The 17044-nt window shown below is 37.0% G+C and overlaps 1 protein-coding gene across 2 annotated transcripts in view; it reads right to left on the reverse strand.

The window, feature by feature from the left end:
* Positions 1-16821, reverse strand: part of ZNF106 (zinc finger protein 106) — a 61798-nt gene extending 44977 nt beyond the window's left edge. For both annotated transcript variants that reach the window (XM_068550068.1, XM_068550063.1), the window contains exons 1-2: positions 16699-16821; positions 1353-1438 (exon numbers count right to left, since the gene is read on the reverse strand). In XM_068550068.1, the coding sequence (XP_068406169.1) occupies positions 1353-1436 (84 nt within the window). In that variant the 5' untranslated portion in view covers positions 1437-1438; positions 16699-16821. The remainder of the gene's footprint in view (positions 1-1352; positions 1439-16698) is intronic.
* Between the last annotated feature and the right edge of the window lie 223 nt (positions 16822-17044).

Genomic DNA, 17044 nt, shown 5'->3' on the forward strand with positions numbered 1-17044 from the left:
TAAGGCAGGAGTAAATAACCCCAGCCCTTATTTAACTTTGTTGTGACCCATGGAAAAGTATGAAGAGAAGAAACATGTTTTAATCCAGAGTAGAAGAAATGCCAAAAAGACTTAAAGTAGCAAAATTATGAGATATAACAAGATAGGCCTGCTACTCCACGAAAATCTGACACCACACCTCTGAGTACCCATCTCATACCTTCTCAATTTCCCATCTCCCTCTAATCTGAAAGTAGCCATAAGGAATTTTTATTTATTGAAAATTTGAGTAAACCCTGGTCTAAATTTTTAAAATTGGAAGAACAGTTCTTTTACTTTTGTAAAAGGCAGCAAGTATATTACTAAACGTAATTTAAAAATCTCAGCTGATTTTTCCATCACTAACAGAAATCCTAAATAGGAAAAAAAAAAATTCTTCACCCCAGCCTACTAGATGGATCACAATCAAACCCCTCAGTCTAGCACTCAACACTGTTTATTAACTATCTTCACTTAAATTACAAATTAAATTGTGGTCCCACTACTCCCAAGATGAAACTGTTTTAATCAGGTAAGCCTTTTTACCGACTCCTAGAACTGTTATACTCCATTCTACCGCTATACCTTTGTATGCATTTTTCTCCCACCTAAAATCTCTCTTCTCCATTTCTTTTAAGCCATTTTACTCCCAAACATCTTTCAAGGTTTACTCAGACTTTGCTGGCTAATCTCATTCATGATAATCTTCCCAGTTCTCTGAACTTCCAATGACAATCAAGAACATCTTAAAAACACAGAGAAAAAATTCCTCAGTATTTAAGCTAGCAGCACTCTTGGAAAGCAAGAATAAAGGGGGAAAAAAAAAAAAAGCAAAATGTGAAACAAACTGCAGCCAATTTCCATAAAGCAAAGGTAAATTCTTTTAGTTCTTAAAAACATGTTTTTCTTTGAGCAACATCCCCACCTTGTGGACGTCTAAGGATATAGTTAGTACCATTGCTGCTGTGCTGCACTTTTCAGAAGCATATGCAGAAAGAGAACTCCGCTACGTATCAATGTTGTTACCTTAGCTAATCAGAAAGTTGTTATAATCTCAACCTGAATTTTAATGTCTTTTCTCTATAACTGGTTACTAACTGAATTTCTCTTTATCATACTGTTCGAGTATCCTCAAATTCCAGGTAGAGGTTTAATAATATAGTTACTGGTTTTATGAGGCAGTAATGAGAAAAAAACCAGTGAAATAAGACTAAGGTTTAGGAAAGAAGCATAAGTAAGATGTTAAAAGCTTTACCCATCTATAAATTCCATATGTCGTCTCTGAAAAAATGATCAGTCATAAAAGCCTCAGATTCTCCCTCTTCTATTATTACCTTTTTTGAGCTGTACACAATGTGGCACAATATGCATTTTCGTTCTCGTGCCATAGTGACCAGATCTGAAGCACTCAACGTCATACCTGCAATGAGGAAGTAACATTTAGTAACCTTTTCTTCCCAGATGTCTTTTTAGATTCATCTTAACATAGCCCAAAATACAAATCCTGCAACTCCCTCACCTCCACCCTGCTCCCCCAGTCTTCCCATCTTGGTAAAGGAAAATTCCAATTTTCCAGGTACCTAGGGCAAAAACTTTGGGAGTCATCCTTGATCCCTCTTTCTCACCCCATATCCACCCTCATCAGCAAATCCTGCCAGTCCCACCTTGAAGTACATCCGAAATCCAACCACCCCTCACTCCTTAGCATATCTACCATCTCACATGGCACCAGCCTACTGACCTGACTCCCTATTTCCACTCTTGTCTGTCCTCTCATGGTCTATTCTCAAATTAGCAACCAAAGAGTCTCAGAACAGGATTCTTTTAAAATTTAAGTCAGATCATTTAACTCCTCTGCTCAGAATCTTCCAAAAGAATCCCATCTCACTCATAGAAAATCCAAAGTCCTTTGCCACGGGCTACAAAATCTGTTTCTCTCTCATTCTCTGACTCCATGCCCTATCACTCTCCCTGTATTGCTCCATTCAAGTTACTCTGTCCTCCTTGCTATTCCTTGATCACACCAGGGATTCTCCCACCTTAGGGTTTCTATATTTCCTTTTCTCTCTGCCTGGAATATTCTTCCTTAGGATGTACCTATGGCACAGCAGAGTTGACCCCACATCTCTTATTTCTGGTTTAAGAGCCTTTTCTCTGTGTTATGCTGACACTTAAAATATTTAAATAAATCCTTCAGACAAAAAAAAAAAATGTATTTATGGTTTTCATGGCTCACTCTCTCATGCTGCCTCATCAGGGGGGCCTTCCCTGACCTCCTATAGAATACTGTACTTCCTGCCCTCCATTTCTTCTATCCTCCTTATAACCTGCTTAATTTTTTACTTTTTAATAGTACTATGGTAGATTGTTTCCATAGATGGCCACAACATTATCTCCCACCCCACGTGGGCCACAACATTATCTCCCACCCCACGTCTTTTGCAGTGTGACGTTGTCACCACCACCCATCAAAAGGTATAGAGTCTATTTTCCCTCCCTGTGAGCTGTTTTGACCAATAAAATGCAATGGAAGTGACAATGCAATTTCTGAAGCCGGGCCTAAAAACTTTGCAGCTTCTGCCTTTGCACACTTGAAACACTCCCTCTTAGAACCCAGCCACATGGAGAGGCCAAGGGGAAAAAAACTGAGGCCCCAGCTGAGCACCCAAACAACAGCCAGCACCATCTGACAGCCATGTTGGGCACTCCAGGCCCAGCTGCCAATGAGGGATCCCAAGTGGGACCAGTTAAAGAACCATGCAAATGAGCCTTTTTCAACCCACAGAATTGTAAGAAACAAAATAGCTGTTTTAAGCCAGTAAATACTGGGATAGCTTGTTAAGCAGCAAGAAATATCTGAAACAAGCATCCTTTACTACCTAACACAGTATATATTTGTTATTCTTTGTTTCCCCAATTAAAAATTAAGCTTCACAAGAACAGAGACTCTGTATATTTTGTTCACTAGTACAGGTCTAGCACTGAGAACAGTGTGTGGCATATTGTAGGCACTCCATAATTATTTGTTGAATTGTTCCAAATAGAACTATCTTAGGTTATTAAATGTAAGACAGAGATAACTGGATAAATACTGAGGTTTGGGTTAAGACCAGAAGGGTCTCTATTCTACAATCCTCTAGCACTACCATACTTTCCTCCTGCATCCCTGCAAGGATGCCCTACCTGAAAATTTAATTCCACTCCCCAGGCAAAATTATTTTTCCTCCACACACACAGCACCAGACTCTAATAGATTTATCTGCTTCCTTGCCTGGGCTTGTTCCTTATGGGACTTAAAATTGTGAGGTATGAAGTTATAAGCTGACCTAATTTAATCTTTAACCCTTAGACAACATGGTGGAAAAACCAATGAGAAAGAAGCCTAAGGTTCTCTACTTCTCTTGTCACTCAGCAGTTTCTGCTATTGCAACCCACTCCATACCACTACTAAATGTCTGAAATAATTCTATTCAATAACAAATTACAAAGCACCAAAACAAGATTGTGGGTAAAATTTTGACCATTTGAGAAAGCTGAATGTTAACTAGCTAATAAAACAACGAAATATACCTTTATGGATAGGTATAGTATTATTTATGCTTCTAGTATTACTAACCTATCCTAAATCTCAAAATTAATACAAACCACTCTGGTGCTAAGTGTCAAAGCACAATTATTCTTTTAATTCCCTTATCTCTTAACATTAACTTTAATTACTATTTGCAAGCAGTATTTTGTTATTTCATTCAGCAAGCATTGTTCTAAGAGTTGCAAAATCAGTGATAAAGATGATATATCCAGAAATGTTTTTAATACTGCTTCAAATTATTACCCATTAAAGCAAAACAGGAACAAAAAACTTGGAAGCAATGAAGTCAATGAAAAAGTGAGACTTCCTGGCACAAGCAACAGCAGTTGCTGTGGGGTTTTTATATATTTACTCAATTGAAAACTAAGCACTAAAATACCAACTGTGTTTCTATTTAATAAAGCCATCAACTCGTAGTAAATGGATAAAGAAAGTCATATAATAAAAATACTCTCTATCAACCTTTTAACCAAAGACTCCCTCTTTTTATTTATTTTTTCTTTTCACGAGCTCCATGTTTCTAATCTGCACATATTAAGTTTCATTTCTGTAAAAATTTTCACTTTCATAAAAAATCAAAAAGTGTAAACTGCTAGCAAAGTATTTAATCAAGAAAGACCTAGTATTTAAAAACACTGAGTTGATATGATTCCAGCTAAAGACAAAAGAACTTTAATTTGTACATCCTTAAACTGGGTAAAAATATAATTTCCATTAAGCTTTCTGAAATACTGAAATTAGCTCACAGCCTTCTTTAAAGGTCTTAACAAGGATTAGAAGTCAAGGAAATAGAAACCATCCAACTTTGCAACCTCAAAATGCTTGAGAGGTTACATTATACAAGTCAAGTAAGTGTAAATAAACAATTCAACTACTGCTGTCCTCACTTTAACCACCTTACATATTCCCCCATATCACTTAAATATACCCATTATGAAATCTTTCAAATTTTCCCCAAATAACTGTGAGAAATATCTGTGATATTTCTTAGTCATAAGTCTAAAAAGTCCTACAATAAGTACCTTTTCTCAATATCTTAATTACCATCCTATTAATACAATTATCATTCTCATAGGCAAAACCATATTACTGATTCTTTTCTTTCAGATTATCATATTTCATCACCAAGTCCTGACAGATTTCAATTTTTAAACTGTTATTTACGCTGTACAGTAGAAATTAACGTAACATTGTAAATCAACTGTAATTCAATAAAACAAAAAAATTTTTTAAAAAGAGGAAAAACAATTGTTATTTACTCTTCAGTGTGATAAACCTGCATGACCTTATATGTATTCTTCTCCCTTCACCCAACTGCTATACTCACTAATGTTTCCTGCCTTGACTCCTGTTCCCAATAAATGAACAAGTTCTAAATCTAAGCAGTACATCAGAATCACCCACACAGCTTACTAATAAAAAGAAATACAGTTGTGTGGGCAGAGTAGAACTATTGCATTAGTCTCCAGACACCCCATTCTGTACTTCATCATGCTCTGAAGGCTGTTTGATGGTAGGTATGTCTGGTCTCACTGACCTTACCATGAGGAAGGGATCTGTCTTTTCATATACCTATAACACTGGTTACAATAAGCACATAGTACTTAAGATATCTGAACTCTGACATAATTAAAGCCAACTGAGACTCTATATGATAATACACTGTAAAACACTGAAGAAAAAAAGCGTAATTATTGGTTTGTTGGGGTGGGGGAAGTGGTACTCAGATTAGTATCCCTTTTCTGAATTCCACAGGTAACTGGTCCACCTTAATCCTGACAAAAAACTAATGGATTTCTGGTGAGCAAGACAGGGCAACAGAGAGACAGTGTTCAGTGATACAAGTTTTTGTCACTACCCCTAGGTTGCCCAGGTTATGGAACAAAGATACAACTGGCACTTCTGAAAAGTCCTCACTTTGCTGAGTGGGACTCCCCAGAAAGTTTCAAGGCTCCTAGCTAAGGAAGGAGTTTTAGTAAGCTGACAACAGAGGTCAAGAAGTATTTTGGGGCATATGAACCTATAACTGAAACTTTCAAAGGCTTATTCTGGGTACCTGTCCTATTTACTAGGTCTAAATTCTGGCTGGCTCTTGTTTCCTAAGGCAAGTGATTGGTGGTTTCCTGCATCCATCCAGTATCTCTGATGGAGCATAAGTTCATAAGCATTTTACTCACTAGCATTCCTACTTTTTATATTATCTGCCCTAACATAACACTCACCAGGATCATATATGTATGTGTATACACACACACGTGCGCACACACACACCACTCTTTATTCTTTATTAGTAAGCATAGGGCTAAAACGAAGACAGGAAGTTAAGGCTGTGACTCAGGAAAAGGGATCAAAAGTCAAGCATCCAACAGATGAAGCTGTTCATATTGCCCATCACCAGGCAAGGAAATGGACAGGGCAGACCACAATCTGATTCCTTATCTCAGAATCAGAACTACGGTCAGGCTCCAATACTTTACTCAATTCTGGAACTTGGAAGCATTATGTCCTAGAGGGAAAAATAACTGAGAAAGAAACTGGGATAACGCCAACTCTAACAAGGTAATAAAAATACTAGCAAAAGTTATCATCATATAACAGAGTAAGTCATAAGCCCAAAGATAGCTTATACAAACACTGTTTTAAAAGTTTAACTGGGTAGCTTGTTGCATTTATTTAACAGTTTAAAAAGTTGGCATTCCTGTATTCAACATATCATTTATATATATTTCCAAGCAACCCCAAAGATCCACACAGTAATGTAAAATTCTATGACGTGAATTACAATCAATGCAAGCTGAGTGAGCCTTACTAACTGCTCACTATTCTTCTCAAAAAGCTTTGCTGTTCTCCATGCATCTTATTGCTAACAGTACATTCAATAATCTTCATCCACTTTATACAAGTATGACTATAATAACAATCATTTTCACTATTTCTTTTTATAGAATCTTTTAAGTTCATGGGTAACACAGTATTACAGTAAAGCATTTATTGTAGCAGTTTTAATTTATGTTAACAGCTTTCTAAATGCCTTTGTCCTGTATTTAAAAAATCATTAAGTCTCTGAAAAGGTCACCATATATTTTATTAGATTTTAAGAAGGAATTTATGTGCTACTAAAGAAGTGGTATTTGCAAATTTTGGAATTTGCAAAAATCTCATATCCTTGTAAATGTCAAAAGTCAAAAGCTCACATGCATACTGTACATGTGGCAATGATGTATCCCAAATCCCAGCAATACAGTAAAAAATATGCTTAGACAAAATTAGCTGTTGTTCAAAAGTACAGTATTCCAAGAACTTGAAAAAATTCCCAGGGCTCAAACTCACCTTGAAATTATCAGCCTAAAATGAATACCTGTATAATATCCTCCTAAGTGGTCTCAGCACCCCCTCTCAAACTACTTTCAGGTAATCCTGTACTTTCCTAATTCCTTATACTACAGCAGAAATAATCTCTTTAAAACGCAAACCTGATCATAATATTCCCTTGATTTTTCTCCCTATATTGTATTTTGGAAAATTTCAAACACAGAAATATTTAAAGAATTTTATAGTGAATATCCCACACCCAGTTTACCATATACGCATATACCCACCACCTAGATTCTATGGTTACCATTTTACTCTACAGTACTTGCTTTATCAGATACCTAGCCATCTATCTTTGGTCACTTAGTCATGATGTATTATGATTTGTTAATATTTTGCCTAGAATTTTCTGGGTCTATGTTCATAAGACACACTGTTCTGTAATTTTTTTTTTTTTATAATTTTTTTTTTTTTTTTTTGGCTGTGTTGGGTCTTCATTGCTATGTGTGGGCTTTCTCTAGTTGCAGCAAGCGGGGGCCACTCTTCGTTGCAGTGCACGGGCTTCTCATTGTGGTGGCTTCTCTTATTGCAGAGTACGGGCTCTAAGCATACGGGCTTCAGTAGTTGTGGCTCACGGGCTCTAGAGCACAGGCTCAGTAATTGTGGCGCATGGGCTTAGCTGCTCTGAAGCATGTGGGATCTTCCCGGACCAGGGCTCAAACCCGTGTCCCCTGCATTGGCAGGTGGATTCTTAACCACTGAGCTACCAGGGAAGTCCCTGTAATTTTCTCTTCAATCTGTAACACCTTTATCAGGTTTTGGCCTCGTGAAATGAGTGTTTCCCTTTTGTCTATTTTCTGGAAGTTTATATAACACTGATGTTATTTCTTCTTTAAATACTTGATAAAATTCATCAGTGAAACCCTTTTTTCATTAATTCTATTTCTTTAATATAAGCTTATTCAGATTTTAGCACATTGACATTTTTAGTACATTGACATTTAAGAAACTGTCCATTTATAGTATCAAATTTGTTGGCATAAAGTTGTTTATAATATCCCCTTATTATCCTACAGGATCTGTAGTGATCCCTTTCATTTCTGATACTACTAATCTGTGTTATCTGTTTTTCATTATCAGTCTATCAAGTGGTTCATCAATATTGTTGATTTTTTTCAATGAACGAACCCTGGCTTTGTAATTTTGTCTACTGGTTGTCTTTTTCTACTTCACTGATTTCTTCTGTTGTCTTTATTATCTCTTCCCTTCTATCTACTTTGGGTTTATCTTGCTCTTCATCTACTAGCTTCTTAAGGTAGAACTTTATTTAGCTCATTCATTATCTTTAAACCTTACTTTTCTAAAGAAGGTGTTTAAGTTATAAGTTTCCCTCTAAGAACTACATTAGCTGTGTCCTACAAATATTTTAGCACTTTTAAACTATAATAGTTTTAGATTTACAGAAAAGTTGCAAAAAACCGTAGGAGAGTATCCATATAGCCCACCCCTTTTCCTGTATTATTTACATCTCATATTAGTATAATTTGTCACAATTAATAAATCAATATTGATATATTATTATTAATTTAAGTCCATACTTTGTTTCCTCTTTTTTCACCTAGTATTCTTTTTCTCTTGCAGAATTTCAACAAGGATACCACATACGTTTAATCATCATGTCTTCTTAGTTTCCTCTTGGCTATGACAGTTATCCTACAGATTTAGGTATTGTATTTTCATCATCCAGTTCAAAATATTTACTGATTTCTCTTACAATTTCTTCCTTGACTCATCGATTTATCAGTTTCACTGAATTTCCAAATATTTGCCGGGTTCTGTTTGACATCTTGATTTCTACTTTAATCCCATTATGGTCAAAGAAAATATTTTGTAGTATTTCAACCCTTTTAAATTTATTAAGACTTGATTTACAGACAAGCATCTGGCCTATACGTACCTTTGGGGAAAAAAGTATATTCTGTAGTTGTTGGGTGGAAATCATCATCTATACTGATTTTTTTGCCTGTTGTCTATCAATTGGTGAGAAAATTGTTAAAATCACTGATTGTTGTCTCTTTCTTCCTTTAATTGTATCCATTTTTGCTTCATGTATTTTGAAGCTCTGATATTAGGCACATACATATTTATGACTGTCTTCCTGATGAACTGACCCTCTTATTATTATGAAATAACCACCTTAATTCTGGCAATATACTTTATCTTGAAATCTACTTTATCTAATACGAATATAGCCACTCCAGCCTTCTTATGCTGTTTGAAAGGTATATCTTTTGGCATTTACTTTTAGTCAGTCTGTCTGTATGCACCGAATCAACGTTTATTCTGCTAAAGTAAATGAAATTACTGATATGGGTGGATTAAGTCTACCATTTTATTATTTTTAATCTCCTATTTTTTTGTTTGGCTGTACCTCTGTTTCTGTCTTCTTCTGCATTATTCACTTCAATTTTTCTGCTAGCTTTTTAGCAATACTTCTTTGCATCATTTTTTTCCACAGTGGTTGCTCTAGGATAGAGAATATACATCCTTATCATTTTCACACTGTATTCAGTGTTAGTAACATGCCACGTCACGTAATATGTAGAAACCTGGCAACAATACAGGTTCATTTACCCCCACTTCCCATTCCATGATCTATGGTATATGTTTTATATCTACAATACATGATGAACTGCACAAGATGATGCTTTTATTTTTTTAAACAATCATAGATAGTATTAGGAAATTAAAAGAAAAAAACAGTTTCTATTTATCCAGATATTTACCATTTCTGATGCTCTTCATTCCCTTAACAAAGATTCAAGTTTCCATCTGGTTTCATTTCCCTTCAGCCTGAAGAACTTCCTTTAGCATTTCTTGTAATGCAGATCTGCTAGAAACAAATTCTCTTGGTTTTATGTGATGATATTTTTATTTTGCTTTCATTCTTGAAGGCTATTCTACTGAATTCTGGGTTCTCAGATTTTTCTTTCAGCATTTTAAATATTCTCTATTCACTCTGGCCTCCATGATTACTCCCCTGTATATAACATATTGGGTTTTTTGGGCCACTTTCTAGATTTTTCCTTTTATTTTTGGCTTTCAGCAGTTTGACTATGAAAAACCCAGTCACGGTTTTCTTCATTTATAAACTAGAGGTTTTCTTGTCTTTACTTTTCTTGGTTTTGCTGAACTTATTGAATATGTCAATCTATGCCTTTCACTAAATTTGGGAAATTTTCAGCCATTATATTTTCAAGTATTCTTTTTTTCTTCCCCATTTTTTCTCCTCCTATTCTGGGATTCCAATTATGTGTGATGGATTTTTTGATATTGTTCTCAGGCCCTTTTTTCCCCCTACTCTTTTTCTGTTCCTCGCATTGAATTTCTATTGACCTTCAATTTCACGGATTCTTTCCTCAGTCATCTCCATTCTGCTGCTTAGCCCACCTAGTTTATTTCCAAAATTATATTTTTCAGTCCTAGAATCTCTATTTGGTCTTTTCTTAATCTCATTCTCATTCTTTATGAGCACATTTCCTTTGCATCATTTTCCTTTCCTTTACTAATACATAGTTATAAAAGTTTAAAATCTTTTCCTGCTAATCCCAACATTTGGGTACTTTAGGGTCCGTCTCTGTAGATTGCCTTTTAACTTGCGAATAGGTTACATTTTCCTGATTCTCTATACATGAGTAATTTTGGAATATATCCTGACTACTGTAAATATTTAATTGTTAAATTAAATAACAAACATAACTGTTATTTGTGGAGACTCTGGATTCCTTTATATTCCCCTGAAGAGTGTTGATTTTAGTTTTTATTTATTTTTGTTCTAGTAAGTATATAAATTGGTTGACTCAAACTGAAAACTCTGTTCCTCAGGTAGATGAGATCTTGATTCAGTTCTTTTATCTTGAGCCAGGCTTCTTGGAGTCTGCTCCACGCATGCATAGTTCTCAACAGTGTGCCAAGATTTGGGTAGAGTTTATTCACAGAATTTGATGTTTCTATTTTCCAGGATTCTCCTCTTACTGTCCAACACCTGTGACTGTCTTGAGCCTTATTTTTGGTTCTTTAGATCACAAAGACTAGCAGTTTACTATCAGAATTTTAACCATCCTACCTGGCACAAATTGGGGCCATGAAAATGAGAAATCACTCCTTGTAGTTATGTTCCCCAAGTGTCAATTACCTTCCAGAATCTGTTTGCTTTTGGTAACTCTCCAGTGATTTTAGTTGTTTTATGTATTTCTGCACAGATTTAATAGTTGTTATCTGCAGGAGGAGCTTAGTCATGACCAGAACTGGATTCCCATGCTTGCACTTTTAAGAGCCCTCACTGTGTTTGAATAACTCCAGGCAATGGTCAAGCAGGTGGGGCTGATCAAAGAAGACATACTCCTCAATCCTGTGATGGAATAAGAGGCCCTAGGCTTAGTGATGAAGTATGCTGGGGTTTGAGTGACTCTTGAATGGCAGTTGTCTTTCATGAGGTGGCTCAGCATTCCAGTCTACTTCAATTTCACCTCCATCTAAACATGCGATTTATGAGTCCCTCAACTGTACAAAGAAAATGCCTTTCTCACACACACTTATGTTTTCATGCCTCAGTCCCTCACTTTTTTTTTTAGAGGTCTTCTGGCTTTATTTATTTATTTATTTATTTATTTATTTTTGGCTGTGTTGGGTCTTCGTTTCTGTGCAAGGGCTTTCTCTAGTTGCAGCAAGCGGGGGCCACTCTTCATCGCGGTGCGCGGGCCTCTCACTATTGCGGCCTCTCTTGTTGCAGAGTTTAGGCTCCAGATGTGCAGGCTCAGTAGTTGTGGCTCACGGGCCTAGTTTCTCCGCGGCATGTGGGATCTTCCCAGACCAGGGCTCGAACCCGTGTCCCCTGCATTGGCAGGCAGATTCTCAACTGCTGTGCCACCAGGGAAGCCCAGTCCCTCACTTTTAAAGGCCCTTCAATGGCATCCAATTATTTAAGACATAAACCAAAATATTTAACAAGTCTTACAAGGCCCACTGATATGATCCTTGCTTATGTGTACTACATAGGTTTGAGCTACTTTCCCCCTTGATCTCTGTGCACCAGACAAAATGGTATTTTCAGTTTTTCCCACCTAACATGCTCCTCCCACAGGGCTTTTTCTTATGCTGGTCCCTCTCTTTGGAATGCTCTTACTCCTTTCCATCTAGTTAACTACTCATCCTTCAAATCTCAGTCCAAATGTCAGTTGCCTGAGGAAGCACTCCCTGATCTCCCAGGCTAGGTATTTCCTCACTATACACTACTCCCCTAAAATCCAGTACCTTCTTTATACCACTTATCACAACTATGACTATTTCTGAGGCAGACAGTAGAGCAGCAGTTCTCAACCATATCAGACCCAATACCCTTTTTTCTAAAACATTATGGGAATTTTCATTCATACATAAATATGAGGGATTATTATAAGAATCCCCAGTCTGCTCCTCAGTCAGCTTTCCCAATTGTCACCATACAATTTTTTTCTTTAAAGATATTTTTACACCTTCTTTTTATTGTAAATATTTTATAACACCTCTTTATCCTTCCTGAAATGAAATTCAGAGCTACTGTAACTTACACATGTAAATTTTAAAATAATGTGCTAGCTATAATAAAAAAGAAAATTTATTATAAAACAATATGTATTTCAACATATAAATGCTTTGGCATGATATTAAATAAGACTACGAATGTGACAATTACAAATACAGACAGATATAGGTATTTTATTGTTGATAAAAATACCATGAATAACATTGCTGTCTGTGATATGACCTTCCAAAATAGTGACCAACTCTTGATAAACTTTCTGAAATAAAGAAACCAGTCTCTTGATTTACATGATAACTATGCTCTATGCAAAAAAAAATAATAATAATAATACTGCGTATTTATATGTAAAACAAATTTGATTCTAGGCTCAGATAATCATAAACACAATTTTCACCTACATGAAAAACCCTCTGGGACATCTGAAAGTGACACAAGATGTGGAATAACTTTTTACTATACATGGATGTCCCTTACACTGCAGGATGTCTAACATCCCTGATCTCCATCCACTAAACTCAGTGTCACCCTCCCAATTATTTTGAAACCAAAAACACCCCTGCAAATTTCCAAACCTCCCTGAGGGATGATCCCCAAACCATCACTGAAAACCACTGCATTAGGGTAATGGAAGAAAGCAAGATCTATATAGCCAGACTGCTTGGGTTTGAAACCTGGCTCTACCACTTACTAGCTATGTGATCTTGAGCAAGTAATTTAATTTTTCTATACTTCAGTGTCCACATTTATAAAATAAAAATAATATCAGTACCAATGTTAGAGGGCTGTTATGAGGAATAAATTAGAAAGTCCATAGTGTTTTGCACAAAGCAGGTACTAAATCTTTGCTATATTTAGTTATTAGTATAATTATTTGCTTAATAACTGCCTCTCCCAATAGAGTGTAAGCTCCATGACAGCAAGCCGGAATGCCTGTCTTGTTCACCATTTTATTCCCATTACGTGGCACACCATCTGGTATAGAATAGGTATGCAATATCTGTTGAATGAATGAAATCAGCAAAGATGTCTGTAACAGAAACATAATAAAAACTGGAGTATAACCTTCAACAGTAGTATTATTTTAGGTTATACTACTAAGATACTTCTACATATGAATGTCAGAATTTACCCTGATGACATATACACATGTATAGAATATCTCCAGTGGGATACTCAAGAAACTAGTAACAGTCATTGCCTCTGGGAAAAAGAACTGAGGACATGGGGATCAGGGATTTACTTTTCACTATAAATCCTTTTGTACTCTCCAAAAATTTAAGCAAAATACACATATACAGTTGACCCTTGAACAACATGGGGGTTAGGAGCTCTGACCCTCCTCACAGTCAAAAATCCACATATAATTTGTAGTCAGCCCTCCCTATATACAAATTCAACCAACCACAGATGATGCAATACTGTAGTATTTAATATTTTTTAAAAATCACCATATAAGTGGACCCATGCAGTTCAAACCCATGTTGTCCAAGGGTCAACTGTATTATTGTTTTTAAAATTAAAAAAAAAATTTTAACTCATATTTTTAAACAAAGAAGACTTTAGGCCCAAGAACCAAGACTATATAATGGTTCCAGGTAGGGAACTTTTTTGGAACTCCAGAAATCATCAAAAAGTTTGACTTTCACATATTTTGAACCTTCAGAGTGGTTCATTACAGGCTATCACACCACAAAGATCAATTCCAGTTTACTGATACTCCAAAAAGTCTAATCTCATTAGATATTGATTACCCGTCTAAAAAGATTCAAAGGGACAAATAGCATAACTACCAGGAGTAATAACAATTTTATATTTACATAACTAGTTTATAGTTTACAAAATATGGTGGAAAAAGTGTGACCTTGGAGTTAAGCAAAAATACCTAATGTGTCTACCACCTTGAGTAAATTTTGATCTCTCCAAACTTCATTTCCTCTTCTATGAGAACAATGCCACCTAGTTATCAGGGTTTCAGTTTAAAAAAAAAAAAAAAGAGAGAGAAAAAAAAAGAAGAGAATTTCTTGCAGTGAGTTTTGTCTTTTTAAAGATAATTATTTGTATTTTAAATAGTTAACACAAGTTTCAAAATTATAAAGGTACAAAAGGGCTTACAGCTGGTTTCAAGGGGTGAAATGCAACTTTACAAGGAAGGACTCAGACTTACCACCTGAACCCACTAATCAATCTTAGCACCACTATCAGGGGGAAAACTAGACTACACAGCCTTATCTTTGATATAGTCCCCAAAGTGTTTACCCAAACTAATCAAGTATTACCTCTACCTTCAAGTCTGTAGTAACATGTTAAATGATAACACTAGGAATCAATCAGATAAATCCAGATAATCGTACAACGTTCTTTGAGTCATGATGAAAAAAGAAAAGGGAAAGAAAAAAAGGTAACTTCTAGACTTAAAAAGACTTCAAGAGACATAACAGTCAAACTCAATGCACAAACTTTGATTGGAAGATGGATCAAAAATGGTAAAAAGAAAAAAAGGAATAATTTGGGGAAATTTTAATAAGGATTGAGTGTCAGATAATATATAGAAATTATTGTTGTTCAGTGTGATTATTATATAGGGCTATGCAAAAAAATGTTCTTTTTATTAGAAACACATTAGTATTAGAAACACGATAAAGTATTTAGGGGTGAAATGTCAGGAATAAAAACAAATACAGCAGAATATTAACAGATTTGAAAACCTGAATGATTGATTTACAGGGGATTCAAAATAGTATTTTTCCTACTTTTCTGGATGTTTAAAAGTTTTCATTAAAAAAAAAAAAAAGGCTTACAGAGAAAATTATTCCTCTCCCACTGGCTGGTGACTCCCAGCCACCTCCAACTTATCACTGTTACCAGTTTCTTATGTATTCTTCCAGAGATATTCTATGCATGTATATACGTACAATAATCTCCACTCACAGTTTTTCCTTTTTAAATATCTTCCTTTTAATCAAAGCAATTGGTTGTGAACTAACCTGATCTAGTATCTTTAATTAAGGCTCCTATCATTTTCTAGTCTCAATAGTTAACTCTAGAAACTATAACTGTAGTATAGCCGCTTCTCAACAGAAGTGCTTACAATATTGAACTTGATGTAACAGGAAAAGGATGAGGTTTGTCATCGTATGTGAATTTCACCACTTCACCACTTACCCTAGCTAGGTTACCTTGAGCAAATTACCATCAAACTCTCAGCGACCTCATCTGAAATGTGCTCCAAAAAAACCAACTTTCATTATAATATCTCATTAATTTTTTGTGACAGACCTGAGTGTATCTGGCACATGTGTAGTAGGTGCTAGATAAATCCTAATTGAATCCAAATATTATCTTCCATTGTTTCACTCACTTGAGAACAGGGCTTAAAACAAATTTTAAAATTTTCCATGGGGCTTAGAAGAGTATTTGGCTCTTAGTAAGTGCTCAAAAGTTATTTTGGCTTGAGTAAATTTGATATAAACCATTATGGTGGAAAAAGACTCATTTGCTAGGTAAGAGAACTTTCCTTAACTAGGATGGGAGTCCCAAATTGCTAAAAGCCATGGAAATCTCAAACTTCCCAACAAGATGGCTTAATCTGACTCTCAAAGATGATTAAATTGAGCAGGTTGAAGGGGAAGTGGGGTGCAAAGCATTTTCTCTCCATAACTATGCACTGAGATTCGGACTAAATATTAAATTGACCCATAGTAAGCGCTCCATAATTAGCTGCTATTATTAAGACGAATCCCACAGGGAGAGAAGACGGAAAGAGGAAAAAGAACGAAGGCTGTCAGTCACAAGAGGTGGAAAGGTGTCCGTGGCCTGAGACGTGTAGGCCATAAAGGGCACCTGGGTCTATGGGGTCCCTGCGGCCCCGGGGGGGGGGGGGCGAAGGAGGTCAGCGACCTCTCCGAAAGGTCAAGCCTCTGGAGCCACGTTTCCCTCTGGAGCCACGTTTCCCTCTGGAGCTGGGAGCAGAGCCGGAACGCCCCCGCGAGAACCTGTACCCCAAAGCCAGAAGCACCGCCTGCCCGTAAACCCGCGCCGATTCTGGGAGAGGGGACGACCCGCCGCGCCGGCGCCGCAGCCCGCAGGAGCAGAGACCTGCCGCGTCCTGAAGCCCAACATCCTCCCTAAAGTGGCAGACCACCGGGACCTTCGGGCGCCGATACGCCTCAGCGCAACCCGGCCCTTGGATACTCACACTTACAGCCGAACCCTCTTACTCCATCATGGCTCCGAGGCCCCGGCGACGGAGCCCACTGACGCCCCAGCCGCCCCCCTCAGCTTCGGGTCCGGTGGCCCGCTCCGGACCCGCTCCCCGCCTGGCACCACCGCCGCCGCCGCCGCCGCCGCCGCCGCCGCCGCCAGAGCGCAGGCGCACAGCGCCGCCGTCGCGCTCCTTTTTTTTTTTCCTCCGCGCTCAGCCTTTCTCAATAACCTAGCTTTATTTGAACACACGAGAGTGAACAACGGACACAGAGGAAAGAGGCTTTACTGCAAAAGAATGAAAGAAGACCAAAGGCTGGAAGAGTTCATCCGCTGCACCG

The sequence above is a fragment of the Eschrichtius robustus genome, chromosome 1 (assembly GCF_028021215.1).
Source record: "Eschrichtius robustus isolate mEscRob2 chromosome 1, mEscRob2.pri, whole genome shotgun sequence".
In the NCBI taxonomy this organism is placed as follows: Eukaryota; Metazoa; Chordata; class Mammalia; order Artiodactyla; family Eschrichtiidae; genus Eschrichtius; species Eschrichtius robustus.